Below are 18,128 nucleotides of genomic sequence, written 5' to 3' on the forward strand. Positions count from 1 at the left end.
TAGGAAGGCAACAACTTATGATTTGTCCTTTAAAAAAAGTTATGTTTTTTCATGGTGTATAATAAAGGTAAGAGGCTACAGAGTTATAAGCTCCTTTCTATTGGAATTTTCATATAACATAGTGTAGTCATTTCTGTAATGCTAGAATAAATTTTAAAAAGTCTCTTCTATGCTTCTTTTCAAAAAGTGATAAATAATAACAGAGGATGACATAAAAACGCTATTGTTTTCTATTCATTCTGTAGTAATGGAGCCAGTATTTTTACTATTACAGGCTACAGTTTTCACTTTATCCACTTTAGTAAGTTCTGTCACCTCTCTGAATTCAACATTATTCAACACAAAAGTCCACACATTATCGGGGAATCTGTACATATTTAGAGAGCCCCTGAAATTGACTCTGTTCCTGACCCTCTGAGCCAATGCTGAATTTATAGCCTTATCAAACTGAAGTAGAACTTGAAGGGCAAGTTTGGGGGGGTGGTGATCTGTTGAAACTGTATGAGCTCATCTAGGCTTTCCTGAAGCCTGTTTCCCAAAGTGGTATTTCTGTATAACCGACACGCCGTGGCTGTGGGGAAGGCGCCTCCCGTAGCGGAGGGGAGAAGTGGCCAGGAGCCCAGCAGGACATTCCTACTCTCTAACCACCTGTTAATGACAACTCTTAATTGGAGTTGGAAAAGGAGACCATGGGTGGTGACTGGGCCACTTCAGCTTTATGAACCCCAGGGTGACATAATCCACACAGTAAACACGTGACTGGATTGCCTTCTGGTGACTCACGCCTAGTAAGTATCAGCTTCTGTATTTGGCAGTTGACTTTTTCACATCATGGATACTTATTTTTGAAAACTATGCTAAAATCACATGGCTAAAATTGGGTACATTTTATACTGTATGTTCTGTCCCAATTTCTTTTTTGTTTTAATTGTATTAATATTTCTTTCTACAGGTTGGTTGTTAGAAAGTTTAGGAATGAAATGGAGTGTTACCAACCATGAAAGTAGATATTAAAGGGGGAAATAAATATAAGGATGGATAACCCCTTTGCTCTTCAGTTCTGACAGCCCTCTGCTGTTGCTTTGCCTCTCATTCTCTTTCTTCAATGGTTTCTTGAATTTCTTCTTCAGCAGGGAACAGCATATAGTCATAAGCTTCCCAAAAGCAAGGACTATAACTGCATCTCTTGCCCATCGCAGTGCCTGGCACATGTTGGATACTCAGTAGCTGTTTGATGAATGAATGAACAGATGTATGCAACTGGCTGCTTAATACTGTTTTATATTATGACAGCTTCTTGCAGAAAATGTCATGCATGACTACTATGAAAGGTGTATTAAATGTTTGTAAAATTATTTTAATGATTCAGAAGTTAAGTAATGTATAAGTAAAAATTATCATCTGCACGATCATTTATATGCCTGGTATTTCCCTTCTGTTTTCAGTGTTGTGCTGATTGCAAAACTATGTTTTATTTGTTTATTGATATTCTTTTTATTTTGTGAATTTTATTTTATCTTAAAGCATATTTTATAAATCTATAAACAAAATGAAATGTTTAAATATACCCTTCTGAGCAATATAGATAGTTTACTTTCGGATTATACTTCTATATTTTAAAGAAGTACATTTGGTCATTTTGATGCACACTCAAGTTTCGAAACCTCTGCCTTATGATCCCCTTGCTCAAAGTCTAGTGAAAAAGACATACAAGTGGACACAGTCTGTTACCCTGATGTTGTAAGTATCACATGAATGTCTGTGTCTTTCTCCCTGGCCAGACTCACATGTGTCTGTTAACAGTATTCTTTAAAGCTAAGGATCAGAAAAAGGATTAAGCCTGTGGTATGCTTTTATTTTCTGGCAATAGGAAAAGAACCACCACACATTAATTGTTCTAGTATTGAAGTTTTCGTACATAATCTCTAGTAATTTACTCAGTTATATAGCTAATAATGCTTTGTAATTCTTTTAGTTATCCAGTTGTATGTATGGTTACCAGTTCATACTGAAGACTAGACTTGGGCATTTTATTGGTCTCAATAATATGTTGGCTCGGTGGATGTTTTGTTAATATGGAGTAGGCATGTGCTTAAAATTTTATTGGCTAGAGCTGTCCTGGTACTGAGCTAGAACTTTATAGGCCAGTTGCTTGTTTTTTTGTGTGTTAAGGTGATCTTCATCCAGGCATATGTCCCTGCAAAGCTATTAAACTTTATAAATTTATATGTAAATTTATGAGTAAGTGTGTATTAATTTTACCCCCAGCTTGGCTGCTTGTTAAAGGATATGTCTCTTGACTTAAGTAGCAACATTGAAGAGGTGTTAGCTTCTTGCAGAAAATTTAGCTTCTACTTGATTTAACATATACCAAAAGTATGAACAAGGCAAACAGTATATTGGAAAGATTGTCTGCAAATGTGCAGGGTGTCTATTCATGTGGATATTCTATGATCTTATCCTTGAGTTTAACAAAGCTGTTTGGGAGCTATATACTTCGGCTGCCTAGTTTTGCACTCTGTAGAATTGCTTTTACTGAATTTTGCTTTGCCATTAGGCTATTGGCTCAATGAATGATGTTATACAAAACAACCCTATGAAACTCTTGTTTTATATACTGTAAAAATGTTATTGAGGACATTGAGAATGTGTGGGAGAAATTTCTTTCTCATTTCAGTGCCAGGAGCCAGGTAATAGTTGTGTGTTCTTCCCTGAACAATGATCTATATTTATCTTATGGGTAATGGCCCACAGTTTATTGTGTTGGTTGTTATAAAGCTTCACGTTGGTTGTTATAAAGCTTATAACTGAATTTTGGCCCACTCCTTACAAGTGTAAATGACTTTGTATTTCCAACTTGTTTTGTGTTCCACCCTGACTCATAGTTTTGTCTTGATTAAAAAAAAAATTGAAATAATGACACAGAAAAGTTACAAGAATAGTACAAAGAATTCCCATATACCTTTCACCCCAATTCCCCTAACATTTATATTTTTCTATACAGATATTTGCTTTATCACTCTCCCCTCCCCACCCTTTTTGTGTTTGTTATGTATACATAGGCTAATATCTCCTATTTGCTTTTAATTTGCCTTACTAAATGTATCTGTACAAATGCAGAATCAAAATTGAAATGCTTTTTGGGGAGAAGAAGGCAGTATGTTACTAAATTAGCAGTAATAATAGTAGGTAATGAATTTCATACCTATATTAAAAAAAGTTATGGAAAAACCTCTAGTTTTAGATGGAAGGAATACAAATTGTGCACGTGTGTGTGTGTGTGTGTGTGTGTGTGTTCCTATATGTGTGTGTGTTAAGAGAGAGGGTAGAGAGATTACACACGTTTTTAAAGAAAATGCTTATAAAACTTCAAACCACAATAGTTACTTTGAATGACAGAAGAGGGGAAATTCCCAAGAACTTTTTGATTTAAATAAAAATTAAGGAATTTCCTTCTTAATAAAAGAATTTTCCTTCTTAAATAAAAATAGGTATATTATTTATTTATGAATACGAAAGCACAAAGAATGTTTGGGAATGTACTTGCTTTAGTAATCAAGCCCAACTAAGTAATCAAATAATCAGAGTAGGACTATGAATAGAGTCAAAACCTTAATTTAACAATATTTACTTCTTATTAATTTAGTCATAAAATAATTTTGTATTTGATAATTTTTAAGCTACACATTTTTCACTTTTTTAAACTTATTTTAACCACCTCTCATTTATAAGGTTCTTTTGGGAGATAAAATGATAATTGTTTATGTACCTGTTCTTTCTTCAAGGCAAAAACAAAAACATATTAGACCGTACCATATAGAAGACATTATAACTGCGTATTCCTATTTCAGATACTTCATATATGATCTTATGTTATTAATGCCTCTAAACTTTTTGTACACAGAATAGGAAAAATAAGTGAATAAAAATGAATTTAAAACTATTATAAATTATAAAATGTTTATATTATGAAAATAATTTTAAAAATTTATAATTTAAAATGCACAAATAAAACAATTGCAAAAATGAATAAATCAATGAAAGAATTTTCCTACAGCCTGTGTGAAAATAGAGGATAGGTGAGTAGAAAGGAGCTAAAGAATTCAGCCTAAATTATATTCATTTCTTATTTCTATACAGTTTGCTAGAGGAATCTGCATACAAAAAGAGCCTCTTTTTCCTTCCAAGAGTATCAGTTTTCCCATTTGTTCCATGTTTGTGTGTATGTATTTTTAAACTAAAACGGAAGTCTTTAGAAATACATTCTTAGAATCAAAATTGATCTAAAATCTTGTAGAAAATGAAACAAGCACTACAGAATTTTAAATACATAGTATTTTTAAATATAGCATTTGGTTTTATAGAATTAATCTTAATAGTGATTACTTCAATGCCGTAAAAAAGTGATTCAATGATATTGTCTTATACGGTGTCTATAGATGGCATTCATTTATTTTATCAGCAACAGAACATAGCATTTCAGAAAATGGGCTTTTTAGGCAGATAAACTTGGGGTCCTGTCTCCACTCAAAGTGTATGACTTTGATTTCCCATTGGTAACATGCAGTTAATATACTTACTTGTGGGGGTTGTATGAGAATGAAATGAGATGATGACTATGCCATGCTTACCTCATGGTAAAGTCTCAGCAAATGTTAACTGTTGCAGTTATGACCTCATTGAACCATGATGATATTTGTAATCATGCCACTGAAAAAGAGATGGTTAAAGCTTATGGTGTGAAGATGTGGAAAAGGTTGTGTTTTATATAGAGATAGCATGGGAAAGGAAGAAAGAAGTAAGACCTATTATTAATTATTATTCTTTACATTTTATTCATAAATGTTTTGACTTTTTTTTTAAAACAATGCCTTTAACAACTATTATTTTAATTTTTTTTAGAGACAGGATCTCACTCTGTTGCCCAGGCCTGAGTTCTTGGCATCATCATAGCTCACTGCAACCTCCAACTCCTGGGCTCAAGTGATCCTTCTCTCTCAGACTCCTGGATAGCTCAGACTACAGGCATGTGCCACCATGCCTGCCTAATTTTCAAATTTTTTGTAGAGACAGGGTCACCTATGTTAGGCTGATAACCCTTGGTCTAAAGTGCTTATCCTACCTTGGCCTCCCCAAATGCTAGAATTGCAGATGAGCCACCATGCCCAGCCTCTTTCAACAAATGTTTGATGAAGTTACATTTATTTTTCCTAGTTGCCTGCTTTAGGTAATGTTTAGAAGAGAGCCTAGCATATAATATACACTAGTAGATTTTTTTTTAAACAAATTGTTTCTTTGCATTTATGCTAATCTTCACTATTTATAATACCGTCAGATATTTTTCCATGCATCAGATTTTTTTCCCCAAATATCTGTTAAATGGAAAGAAACTAGTATTGTGAAAAGATGTTTAACTTTCATGTTTTTATTCTGGCAGTTTATCTTTTCAGCTTTCTTGTTTTCTTATATGTGGAACAATGGACTTGTAGCAAATTTGAATTGCCGTTTAATAATAAGAACTAATATTTTTTAAAGGGCTAAGTACATCCTACTAAATAACCACAGTAATTCTCCATAGTGTGTGTTCCCTCTTATTACTTACATTCAAAGATTTGAAAACTAAAGCTTAGTGAAATCAAGCATCAATCACTTGCTAAGTCACACTGTTATTGTAGTAAAGAAGAGCATTAAATTAAAACTCAGTTTATAATTGTTTATATTTTATAATAGAGTCTCTGAAAATTTTGATATATTTAGAATTATATTTTTAACTTAAGGAAAAACATACATTCCATTTTAAGCTTGGATCTCATTTCCTTAATGTGTTTGTACATCAGAGACTTTTAAAAAGGCTGTTGTTTTTATGAATTTATTTATTTTTCTTGTCATGGAACAGATGATTAAGATATAGGCAGATACAAAGTACCTGAGAATTTACTCTAGGTAGTAGATACAATTTGATTTAAATTCTTTCTGTGAAATCTAAATATCTGTTACTAAAAAGTAGCCTTTACCTAAATATAAAAGCACAATGGGTATCCTGTATTATAAGTATGTGAAATAATACTCTTGTCTCAAAGGTGAAATTTCTCATAGTGAACCTTATTTTTAAATGATTGATTCAGTGTATTATTATACTATCATCCCTGGAAATAATTGAGAGATTCTTATAAGGTTTTCCACAAATGAATAACTCTGGGATTTTTTAAGGTAAAAACCATATTTTTAAGTCTGTAAGGAATGAGTTTAATATAACAATGTGATACCTAGTTATCTATCTATCATTAGACTGAAGAACCAGAAATCTTAGAGTGTTTTTTTTTTACATCTAATTTTATGAGAAAAGGAAAGTATTCCTGTCTTAAAGATTTATAAAAAAAACCCCAGCAATCTTCAGGTATATAATAAGATAGTTCATATTCAAGACATACACTCAAGCATATGTAAAAGTAAAAGAAGCAGTTTTTTTTTTTTTTTTTTTGAGACAGAGTCTCGCTTTGTTGCCCAGGCTAGAGTGAGTGCCGTGGCATCAGCCTAGCTCACAGCAACCTCAAACTCCTGGGCTCGAGTGATCCTTCTGCCTCAGCCTCCCGGGTAGCTGGGACTACAGGCATGCGCCACCATGCCCAGCTAATTTTTTATATATATATCAGTTGGCCAATTAATTTCTTTCTATTTATAGTAGAGACGGGGGTCTCGCTCTTGCTCAGGCTGGTTTCGAACTCCTGACCTTGAGCAATCCGCCCGCCTCGGCTTCCCAAGAGCTAGGATTACAGGCGTGAGCCACAGCGCCCGGCCAAAGAAGCAGTTTTAAGTGAATGGAGAAGGATAATTGGACTCTATGGATAATGTAATTCACACATACTTTTTATCTGTGAATTTTTGATTCTTATTTTAGTGGATGTTGATGAACACACTTCATTTCAGATTTTTCATAATTATTCTGGGATCTTGCCTTTTGACTTTTACATATTTTGGTAGATTTCCATGAAAATTAGTAGCAGCCACAAATAAATAATCTTTGGGATCATATTCATGAACATGTCTTACGTGTATATAGTTAATAATATTAAATGTTATTGTTGTCTTCTTTGGTTCCAGATAGACCTATTGAAGTCATTGCAAATTGTCATGAGAATATTGAAATTTTTATTTCATGAGGTTAAGTTAATAAAGGTAAACTTGAATTATCCTAATGGCTGTTCAGTTTTTGCCTGGTAGCTTTGAAAATGACTTTCCACTTTACAGAGGAGGGAGGAGACTAACAGTTGGTAAACCTGTGAGTTATAACCTCTGCTTTGGCTCCAGTGTCATCACGTGGGTTTTAAAGCCTTATCCCCAAAGCTTAACTCTCCTGGGAATTCTGTTATGGTTCTACTAATTGGAAGTTGACCATCTTAGTGTCAAATCATGGTGCGAGCCATTTTTGTTTTTGTTTTAAAGGAAATACTGTGATACCCTTAGAGATCACCCCTACTAGTATATTCTTTGTTTAATCCATTCTGAAGAAAGTAATAGTGCCAAGGTGAGAAAACAAGTTCTGGGAAAGGACTATGCTAAAGTAACATAATTAGTCATCTTTCAGAGTTACTACAGAGATTATTTTCTTTTTTTTTTCTTTTTTTTTTTTTTTGGAGACAGAGTCTCGCTTTTGTTGCCTAGGCTAGAGTGAGTGCTGTGGCGTCAGCCTAGCTCACAGCAACCTCAAACTCCTGGGCTCAAGCGATCCTCCTGCCTCAGCCTCCCGAGTAGCTGGGACTACAGGCATTCGCCACCATGCTCGGCTGATTTATATATATATATATATATATATATTAGTTGGCCAATTAATTTCTTTCTATTTTTATGGTAGAGACGGGGTTTCGCTCAGGCTGGTTTTGAACTCCTGACCTTGAGCAATCCGCCCGCCTCGGCCTCCCAGAGTGCTAGGATTACAGGCGTGAGCCACCGTGCCCGGCCTGAGATTATTTTCTTAAAGGCTAGTATTTGATATGTCTGTTGAATATGTATTTTCTTTTTGCCACTAAAAAAAAATATTAAAAGGATTTCAAATTCCAAATTTCCCATGTGGAGGGGAGAATTATTAGAATAAGAAAAATGTTTAATTTATACATTTATTTTCTTTCATAGATATTCTAGGCCAACGTTCTAGCTAGAAATTAAACCTTTGAAATGACATAAAATAGGTCTATGCTTGATCTAAAGGAAATTATCAGTTCTACAAAAAAATATGTTGTGTACAATTTCCACATTTGATGTCATGGAAAATTGAATCCATCTTGGACCTTGGCCGTTTGTTACTGAAAGTACAAGAAAATATTAGTGTAGAATTAATTGAGAGGACTACAGAGATGATCTAACCTAATTTTTTCAGGTTTTAGATGAGGAAACTGAATCCCAGAGAGGCTGGGATTTTTTGCCTGTTTAAGGTAAAAAATTTGCAGAACTGAAATTTCATTACGGACTTCTTTAACCTATACTGTGGATCTTGAAGTCAGGATCAATGTAAAGCTAAGCTTCTGGATATCTGCTATACCATTGAGTCACTTTATTTAATATTTATATTCAAGTTAAGTGTAGGTTTCTCTCCCTTGTTGATATATAGTCTTTTTTATTGTGTTTTAGTTTTTGTTTGTTTACTTTGCAGATATGCTGGCGAATTTTTGCACTTAAACCCTTTTAGAATAATAAGAGACAAAGTATCAATATCTATGCATCTTTGTATCTATTACCTACTCTCTAGAAGCAAGGAAGATGGCATCTATATCTATGTGGGCAAGTGTGAAGGAAAATGTAATTAAACTGTACTTATGGAATGATGAGTTCTGAACTAGTAATAGGGCTGGGAACTCTGGCTTATTGATAGGCTATTTCCTAAAGCTAAGTGTCCAATGTTCCCTTTAGCCAAAAACGTCATTAAGATAGTAGACATCAAAAAAAAAAAAAAAGATAGTGGACATGATCTGGAAGGATAATGGAAATAAAACAAAAAGCATTTTTCTACCTTTATACAAAATTATAATGCACTGGGATTATATTGGTATGATGAGATGTTGGCACCTGCAATTTGGAAGACCTATTTCTTGCTTAGTAACCCTTGTAGGGTGTTAGTTTTTATATCTAATATTTTGAGCTTCTTTAGAAAAGTAAGACTATCATATAAGAAATACATACTCATTTTGTAAAAAGAAAGCTAGTCTTTCTCAGTATATATTATACCTATTTCCTTGGAATACTGAAAACTTGTGGCCACTTAAGCAAGGCCATGTAATAGTTTTCTGCAGTGTAAATAGGGTGGCCTAGAGTATGGGTTAAGTTTTTTGCTCCCCTTATTTAGGATACAATTTCTTTTTTCTTTTTTTTTTTTTTTAACTTTTAATTGTTTATTCAGTTTCACGGGGTATAATTTCTTCATTAACCACTTTCACTTAACCAAAAGGCAATCTGTAACTGCTTTAAAAATAACTACAATGCTTAACTTGTAGAGTTACTAATCATGCTTTTTCCTTTCTGATTCATGTTCTCTGAGCAACATAATCTTACATTTACATTAGCATCTATTCATTTGAACTAACAGTTGCAGTGATAGTAACATATAATAATATTTAATTGTAATAATTAATAAAAGCTAACATTTACTGAATGCCTACTATATACTAAAGGACTAAGGCCCAGTGAATGTATTTGTAAGTCAAGGGTATGAATTTTGATAGTGTAGCAGAGCTGATAATGTAATTGTGAATTCATTTGAATGTTGTGTAATTGGCTGTGTTGCATCATAAGATAATGTAAGATGGTGTGTGGCAAATATTTGGCAGCTCTTTGTTGTTGCCTGCTAGTGCCTGAAGGTGCTATACTCACCTTCACTTAACTTTTCTTCATGTATTGTTGTTGAAACCGCAAGGGGCTTTCAGTCTATGTCTAGTTGCTTGTCACACAAAGATCCAATTATTGAGGCAACAAGGTTACCAAGGAAGAAAGGAATTTTTTATGTGACAGGTATCTTGCTTGTCAAGAGAACAGGAGAAGCTGCCTGAAATCCATTTTTCCAACTAATGAAATCATGGACTTTTAAAGGAGGGGCCACATGCCTTGAGGCAGGTCATGGTGAAACTAACAAGGGGCTTCGTGCATTGGGGCAGGTTGTAGGGGCCTGCGCATCAGGAAGTCTGCCCTGGGGCCTTCAGAATCTCAGCTCCTTTGTCTTACAGAGAAGCCACCATTTCTGGGAAACAACTCAGAAGATCAAGTGGATATTTAAGGGAGAGGATTATAAAAATCATATACAGGTCATTGAAATTTGTTCATGGGACTTGGTTACTTTATTATACCTGCATTTGTGTAGTCTTAATTCTTCGGACCAATCTGAATCTTCTTAAATGGTTTTATACTATTGATCATCGTAGGTACAGTGGTATGGGGTCTAAACTATGTGAGAATTCATGTTATTTTAAAAGGAGAAATTGCTACTTTTTATATCTTATAACAAAATTTTAATTTCTACCATCTAAAAGTATTTATATGTTTATGGTGCTAAACAAATGGTTTTTCTAAGAACTTAAAAATCTGAAGCATTTAAAGGGATTACTATTGATGTACTTCTCAAAAGAATGATTCAAATCCTGGATGTTGGATAAATAGTAAGGTTTAGAAAAATGAAATTTCAGTTTAAAAAAAACCTTGCTTCTTCCCTCCCCAGGAATGAAATAAAAGATTTTATGTTAGAAACATGAATTGAGAATTGAGCATAATATTGCTTATGACTTCAATTTATCAGGTGGAAATTTAATCAACTTTTTTTTAAAACAAAGATTTAGGTTATGTATATAGTCATCAAATATAGCAAATTCTAATTTCCCACCTCCTCCTCTTCTTCCCCCACTTCCACTCCCCTCTATCCACTTTTTCTCTCCTCTCCTTTCTTTTTGACAGATTTTTAAAGTGGAAAGCTATAGTAAAGGTACTCATTTCTTTTAAGAATAATTTTTATTTTCTTCTTAAGATTAGAGAGCATTTATTCTGTATGTAAGGAGCATTTATTATGCTCGATGGAAATGAGAGAGTTGTGGGACTACTTCTCACTAAGACCAAATCATACCACAGTTACCCTCTTTAGTTTAATTGTTGACCAGGACTTGTTCACACAGATAAAATTTCTGTATGTGATTTTTACTTTATGTACAAAAATATTATAGTAAATAATGTACACTTTTGTATGAATCAAGTTTATTTTGAAAGAAAGAAACATAGTTACATTTATTGAACAGCTTTTCAAGTATTTACACTGGCTTTCCCTAAAATTTTATATGCATTTCAAAATCAATGCTGTATTTTAAATATATTTTAATGATATCGTTTTGTGTTTACTGAGTGATAGTGACCCACCAGGGAACTGAAATTAGTGCTTTAATTTTAATCATTACTTCTTAAGGGAAAATATGTATGACTGTTAGCTATTGTGATCCCCATGATATTAAAAAAAAATTGGTAGAATTCTGCAATGCATTGGTATGTAGTGAACTTCCTATCAGACATTTTCTATCTTAAGATATATTGAAACCATTTCCATTGGATGTATTTCATAGAAGCTTTCATTAGATTAGTAGTTTCCATTTGTTAGCGATCTAATAAAATTGAGGATAACTATTATATTTCTAATGAAGTTTATAAAAATATTGAACACTTGAGAAACTATTGAGCAATCTGTCATTTATGACCATTTATATGCAATTTCGAGTTGCCTTAACTTTTAGCTTAATCTTTAAATTTTTTGTAAGGACCCACTATTTGTTTATGATAGTTCTATCAGATCTATCTAGTTATAGACTCTTGAATGCCCTAGAAAAACCTAAAGCATACTAAGTGGGATGTCTGTAAGGTTTCTCTGTGAATACAACCACGAGAGAGAATATTTGCCATGGACTCAGAGAAACAAATTTTAGCATTTGATTTTGGGGGAAAATTATTTTATATTTTACTTAGTAGGAATAGGGATACATGGGTAAGAGTCAGTATGCATTGAAATTCTTGAAGAGTTAATCCACTATAAATATGAAGAAGCTTGTATGATCTATTTGAAGTTCCCAACCTCTCTGTCTTGTCCCTATAGAATGTAGATTAAAATGTATCACCCTTTAGAGTTATAGAATATTACTGATTTGGGGAGAATAATATATTAAAATATAGGAGTACAGAACTTTTTTTTTTTTTTTGCTCTTGAGATTTACAGGAGTAGTAAAGGGACTATGAAATGGATATGAAACAAGGCTGTTAGACTTGGATTTAAGCAATTTTGGTAATTAAAAGTACACTGAATCTAATGCTATCTGGCACTTGGTTTTTCTAAAATGGATTACTCAATGCTTTTTTTTCTCCCCCATTTCCCACAGGAACACAGTTTCCTCCAATTCCAGCACAGGACCTTCCTTTTGTTCTAAAGGCTGGCTACCTTGAAAAACGCAGAAAAGGTAAGCTGTAAGATTCTAATTAAAAATCTAAAAATGTTTTCATCCTTAGATAGCACATGTTTGCAGTATACATGTGAAGGCAGTATTCTCTTTAGGTGATTGAAGAGTTTTAAGAATGTAAAACAGTCTGGATTACATTATCTAAACCATAAAATGTAACTTTGAGCATTAAATGATTTTTAATAAGAAAGCACTAAGTCAGGTTGTCAACCTTGGTTATTTGTAAATGATTCGGGAGCTGCTTCCTGCCTCTTACAGGAAAGCTGCAGGCCATGACTGTGTTCTCAAGGATGGGATTTCTCACCCTTATCTCACCTGGCTGAGCAGCAGGTTATCCTGCACTCGACCTGGCATACACCACGTCTGCTATGGTTCAGATCGAGCCTGGCATCTTGTCTGCCATTGTCTATTATTCATTTCAGTGTTCCTCTCCACTGGGTATGGTAATTGGGAGTTGACCATATGGTCTCACTCTTTCAATACCGATATTTAATGGAAATGAATTATGGAGGTGGTGTTATGATATGAGAAATGAAAAGCAGAAAGTTGTCTTTTCATTACCATTCTACTTCTCTCTCAGGTAGTCCCTTTGGGCCCTTCTGTTTATATTCCATTTGCTTTTCTTTAGCTGAATTTTAAAGCTAAAAGAGATAACAGAAATAACCTGAGTCAACTCCTCCTCCTGCCTTTTATAACAGATGAGTAAATTATGAATCCACCCAGATGAATCAATTATCCCAAGACCATATAGTGATGCCTTTTTGACTGCCCCTGTTAGGAAAGTTGGTTAGCTGTGCAGTTGATTCCTTACGTATGGCAGCTCCATCTCTGCTTCACTTTTTTCCTTTTAGCTTGTGGGTTTGTTGTTGTTTGTTTTTTGTCTCTTGGAAAAGTAGATACAAATTAATTAGTCATAGAATGTTAGAGTTCAAAGAAATCATATTAGCTTTTTCTTTTACAATAAGGAAATAGCCTTACATTTATAAATGTAATATACATTATCTAAACTGATCTTTTTCCTGTTTATTGTAGATCACAGCTTTCTGGGATTTGAATGGCAGAAACGGTGGTGTGCTCTCAGTAAAGGAGTATTCTATTATTATGGGAGTGATAAAGGTAGCGTTGGTGTTCAATTTTATCAACTTCTATTGCATGAGGGTTTTTTTTTGGCCATTTTGACCCTCCCCTTCCTTTGGAAACAGAATAAACTGAAGACAAATGGAGAAAGAATAACTGAAAATTTTAACAATTATAGTCTAAGACTAATTTATAATCCTATTTTATTATTTGATAAATGCTTTGAATTCCAGAAAGCCCTCAAAGTTAATACAATTATGTTTTATTAAATTAGGAAAGAGAGTAAAATAAGTTTCATTTGTGTGGCCTTTCATCTTAGGAAATATTTATCATCAGGCTACATTGTAGGATTTCTGGAAAAGTTAAGACCGTAGGGGATGAAAGTTTTGAAAGCAGAAAAAGATATTATTTTTCTTAAATATTAAAAAAAAAATTAGATACAGTTAGCACCAGTTATTTTACTGTTAGGAAATCTGAGAACAGAGGGATTAAGTAACTTATTCGAGTTCACAGAGCTGGTAAATGGCAGATTTGGGATTTTTTGTGTGTGTGTGTTACTCAGGCTGGAGTACAATGGCTGTCCCATGCACAATTATAGTGCACTGTAGCCTCAAACTCCTGGCTTCAAGCAATCCTCCTGCCTCAGTCTCCTGAGTAGCTAGAACTATAGGTGCATGCTATCGCACACAACTCAGATTTGGGATTTTAACCTAAGCAATATGGTTAGAGTCCATGTTCTTAGCCACTACTGTCACTATGGTAATTTAGAAACAATAAGATACATTTTGTAGCTTCATTTGTTATTTAGTAAATCTCTTCATCATAGTTCAAATAATTTTAAGTTTATTATTTGAACAAATAAAGCCACAGACTAATGAAATTTAGAGAATGTAAGCTTTCTTAGTTTTGCTTTTTTCTAGGGAAAGGAGGCCAGGAATTGACTATTATTAAGTAAAGGTCACATAGAAATTGATAACATTCATTTCCAGAAAGAATACTTTTAAAAGAAAAAAGATGTAAGAGTCCAGTATCACTGAATATAAGCTTTCCCACAGAATTAGAATATTATTTTTTATCTTTTTAGAGACAGGATTTCATGCTGTCACCTAGGCAGGCTCAAGCATTCTTCCTGCCTCAGCCTCCTCAGTAGCTAGGACTACAGGTGTGGACCACTGCACCTTGCTTAGTTTTTTTTTTTTTTTTTTTGTAGAGACAGTGGTCTCACTGTGTTTGTGTTGCCCCAGCTGGTCTTAAACCCTCCATCTCAAGCTATCATCCTGCCTCAGCCTCTCAAAGCTCTGGGATTATAGGCATGAGCCACCGTGCCTAGCCAGAATTGTTATTCATCAGTGTGGTTTGGAAATTGGTTTTATCTGACATTATTTGCAGTTTTGAGGGTTTTTTCCTTATAAAAACATGCAGATAAGATTATTGTATTTCCAATAAATTTGACATACTTACATAATGCTAGAAATTGGTCTTACTTTTTGGCTAATGAGATTAACAAATTAAGAATTAATGTAGGAGCTGGGTATGATGGCAGGCATCTGTAGTCCCAGCTACTCAGAAGGCTGAGGCAGGAGGATCACTTGAGCTCAGGAGTTTGAGTCCAGCCTGGGTAACATAGTGAGACGCCATCTCAAAAAAAATTAATTTAGTGGCTCGTTTGCATTCCATCAGTAATTTATAATATGTTCAAATATAATAATGGCATCAATGAAGTGTAAACTTTAAACAACTATAAACAAGCAGCCTTCTTTCTTCTGCTAAGAGTAAGTAGGTGAAATAGGTTAGAAAATTTAGAGTCCAACTTCAATTAAGATTATCATATATCATTACTATTATAGCAATATAGTTTTTTACAGTATTGTGAATGTAGATCAAGATCTTACCTTTCCACACACACACACACAAATCCTCTTTTTCATCAGACCAGGGAAGAGAGGCATCAAATCCTTACGACTTTGGTTCAGTTAGGCTTCTCATTTCTAATTTCTTTTAAGAAGTAATGTATACTAATGTCAGCATTTCCTCCATTTCCTGTCCTGACTGGTATATACCAGCTGTTAGGTCTAAGATCAGCAAGAGTTTTCCCAAAACCCAAGGCATGTTAATATTTACTTCAAAGGCTAATAATTATAATTTGTTTTGGTATGAGTTAAATTCCCATTTTTATTCCTATTTGATGAGACCTCGTGGTAGTAACATTCTTTGTAATTTGCATTTTAACTACTTTGTGATTCATTTAGCCTTCTCTGTCACTTGGGCTTTTTAAAAATTACCATTCTAGCTTTCCTTTTTCATGTTGCTATTTGAAGATCTGGCTTATATTTCCTTAAATTGTCCCTGTCTGCTACTACGAAGCCTCCTATTTCCAGTGAAATTTCAGATCTGTTCTTAGTGATTCTCTTCTCTTTTGGTTGTTTTCTTTGGAATTCTCAGCCAATTCTTTTCCTTTTAGGGACTCCAGAAAAAAGATCTATCTTCAGACAGTTTTTAATTGCTTATTTGACATGACACTGATTTCCTTCCTTTATATCTTTTTCTTTCTAGGAAAATGTGTCAAATAAATTTTTTTCTTTTGTGAAATTAGATAGCTGGTTTGTACTGCCTTGTTTACTGTATATGTGAACCATTTACCTAAACTTTGAAAAGCGCTCTTATTTAGATATATGAGAACTATAATCCTCCAACTAAGTAGGATTTAGATAAATGGATTATAGAGGCACAGAAGAAGTTGATACCACTTACTAGGTTAAACTGTACTTTGTTACTGTTTGACAGATATATAGTTCACATTTTTTACCTTATTCTGTGTGCCAAAAAAATATTGACCTATCAAGATAGTAATGGCTTGGAAAGAGTAGTTCCATCCTCTAGGGTAAATAATGCACTTACCTTCATACCCATAAATATTGTCTGTATTTATTATTAATAGCCATTTAGGGTCCTTAAGTAACAAGTATATATAGTACATATTTTATCACTTTATGAAATCACATCCATCCTTTCATCTCCTTCCTTTTCCTTTGATTGTCATGAGTCTCATTCATCATACTTCTTAGGTCCTAGATATTCAGATGTCCATCGAGGTATTTATTCATTCACTTACTCATTCTTTTTTCATTTGATAAACATTTCTTGGACACTTAGTAGATAATAGGCACTGGGGATCCAAAGATCCCTTGAGGCGCTCACAGTTTGGGTTTTGTGGGTATTAGTGAGAAGAAGAGAGGATGCTATAGAGTTGGTAGTGGGAGCTGGGCAGGTAAACTTATAATTTCAATGCAGCATAGTAAGTAATTTAAATGAAACATCTCTGGATCACAAAGGAGGGAAAGCTATCTACCTAGAGGAGTTAGAGAAGACTTCCTGGTGAAGAAGATACATCATTGGGCCTTTAAAGAATGCATAAGAGTTCATTGGGTGAATGCTACAGTTTGAATATATGTATCCCTCCAAAATTCATATGGGAACTTAAGTCCCAAAGAGATTATAGTAAGAAGTGGGGCTTTGGGGAATTAATTAGGCCATGAGGACTTCACTCTCATGAGTGGGATAAATCTTCTTATAAAAACAGGCTAAAGTGAGCTCTGGAGCCCTTCTTTTGCCTTTCTGCCATGTAAAGACATAGCATTCGTCTCCTCTGGGGGACGTGGCCATGAGGTCCCATCTTGAAACAGAGGGAGCAGCCCTCACTGCAAATGCCTTGATCTTGGGCTTCCCAGCCACCAGACTGTGAGAAATAGATTTCCGTTGTTTATAAATTACCCAGTCTTGGGTTTTAGAGCAGCAAAAATAGAATATGACAGTGAAAAAGGGTAAATTGGTCTTTCTAGGCAAAGGAACAGCAGAGATTCTGAGTTGTGAAAGGCCATGGATGGGATCAAAGTGGGGATCAAGGCTAGAGCGTGGAGTGAGTGAGGGGAGGGGGCGCATAGCGCTGAAAAAGTGGCTTAGATTATATTGATAACATACTGATATTGATACTTCCTGAGAATGAGGACCTTGCTAAAGATTTTGCATATGGCCTTTAAGCAAAGGACTACATGACTGGATTTGGTTTTTAGGAAGTAATTGTGATAGTATTGTGGAGGATGGATTAGAATGTACAGATAATGGGTCAACAGTACCATTTAGGGGGGTGTTAAACCTGTCTAAGCAAGAGAGCTTAAGGCAGGGCTACTGAGAGGCAGAGTGAAGATTTAATCTCTTAATATAAGAAAAGAGCAAGGTTTAGAACATAATCCATCATGCCTGTTTAAGAGCCAGACAAAGGTAAAGGAGCCCATAAAGAAGCTGAGAAAGTTTGACCCAAGTTGAAGGAGGAGATGCAAGATAACATTTTCTTCTCTACTGCAATTTCATAAATTTCACATTCTGTCTAGGGCAGTGGGTTTTTCAAGTGTTAGTGTATATCAGAATCACCTGGGGTACTTGCTAAAAATCTGATTTCCCCCTAGACCCACCCCCAGAGATTCCTACATAGCAAGTGCAGAGTGGTAGGTAGCCATTTCTGTGTTTACAGGCATCCAACATGATTCGAACATAGTGACTCTTTTTTTTTTGAGACAGAGTCTTGCT

At 34.4% G+C, this 18,128-nt stretch overlaps 1 protein-coding gene and 1 pseudogene across 2 annotated transcripts in view; one reads left to right on the forward strand and one right to left on the reverse strand.

Moving 5' to 3' along the window:
* Positions 1-18,128, forward strand: part of SKAP2 (src kinase associated phosphoprotein 2) — a 177,499-nt gene that overhangs the window by 101,183 nt on the left and 58,188 nt on the right. For both annotated transcript variants that reach the window (XM_012773351.2, XM_012773352.2), the window contains exons 5-6: positions 12,390-12,467; positions 13,500-13,583. In XM_012773351.2, coding sequence (XP_012628805.2) covers positions 12,390-12,467; positions 13,500-13,583 — 162 coding nt within the window. The remainder of the gene's footprint in view (positions 1-12,389; positions 12,468-13,499; positions 13,584-18,128) is intronic.
* LOC105875938 (transcription initiation factor IIA subunit 2 pseudogene) lies at positions 235-4,636 on the reverse strand (annotated as a pseudogene).

Source organism: Microcebus murinus, chromosome 9, assembly GCF_040939455.1.
Source record: "Microcebus murinus isolate Inina chromosome 9, M.murinus_Inina_mat1.0, whole genome shotgun sequence".
Taxonomy (NCBI): Eukaryota; Metazoa; Chordata; class Mammalia; order Primates; family Cheirogaleidae; genus Microcebus; species Microcebus murinus.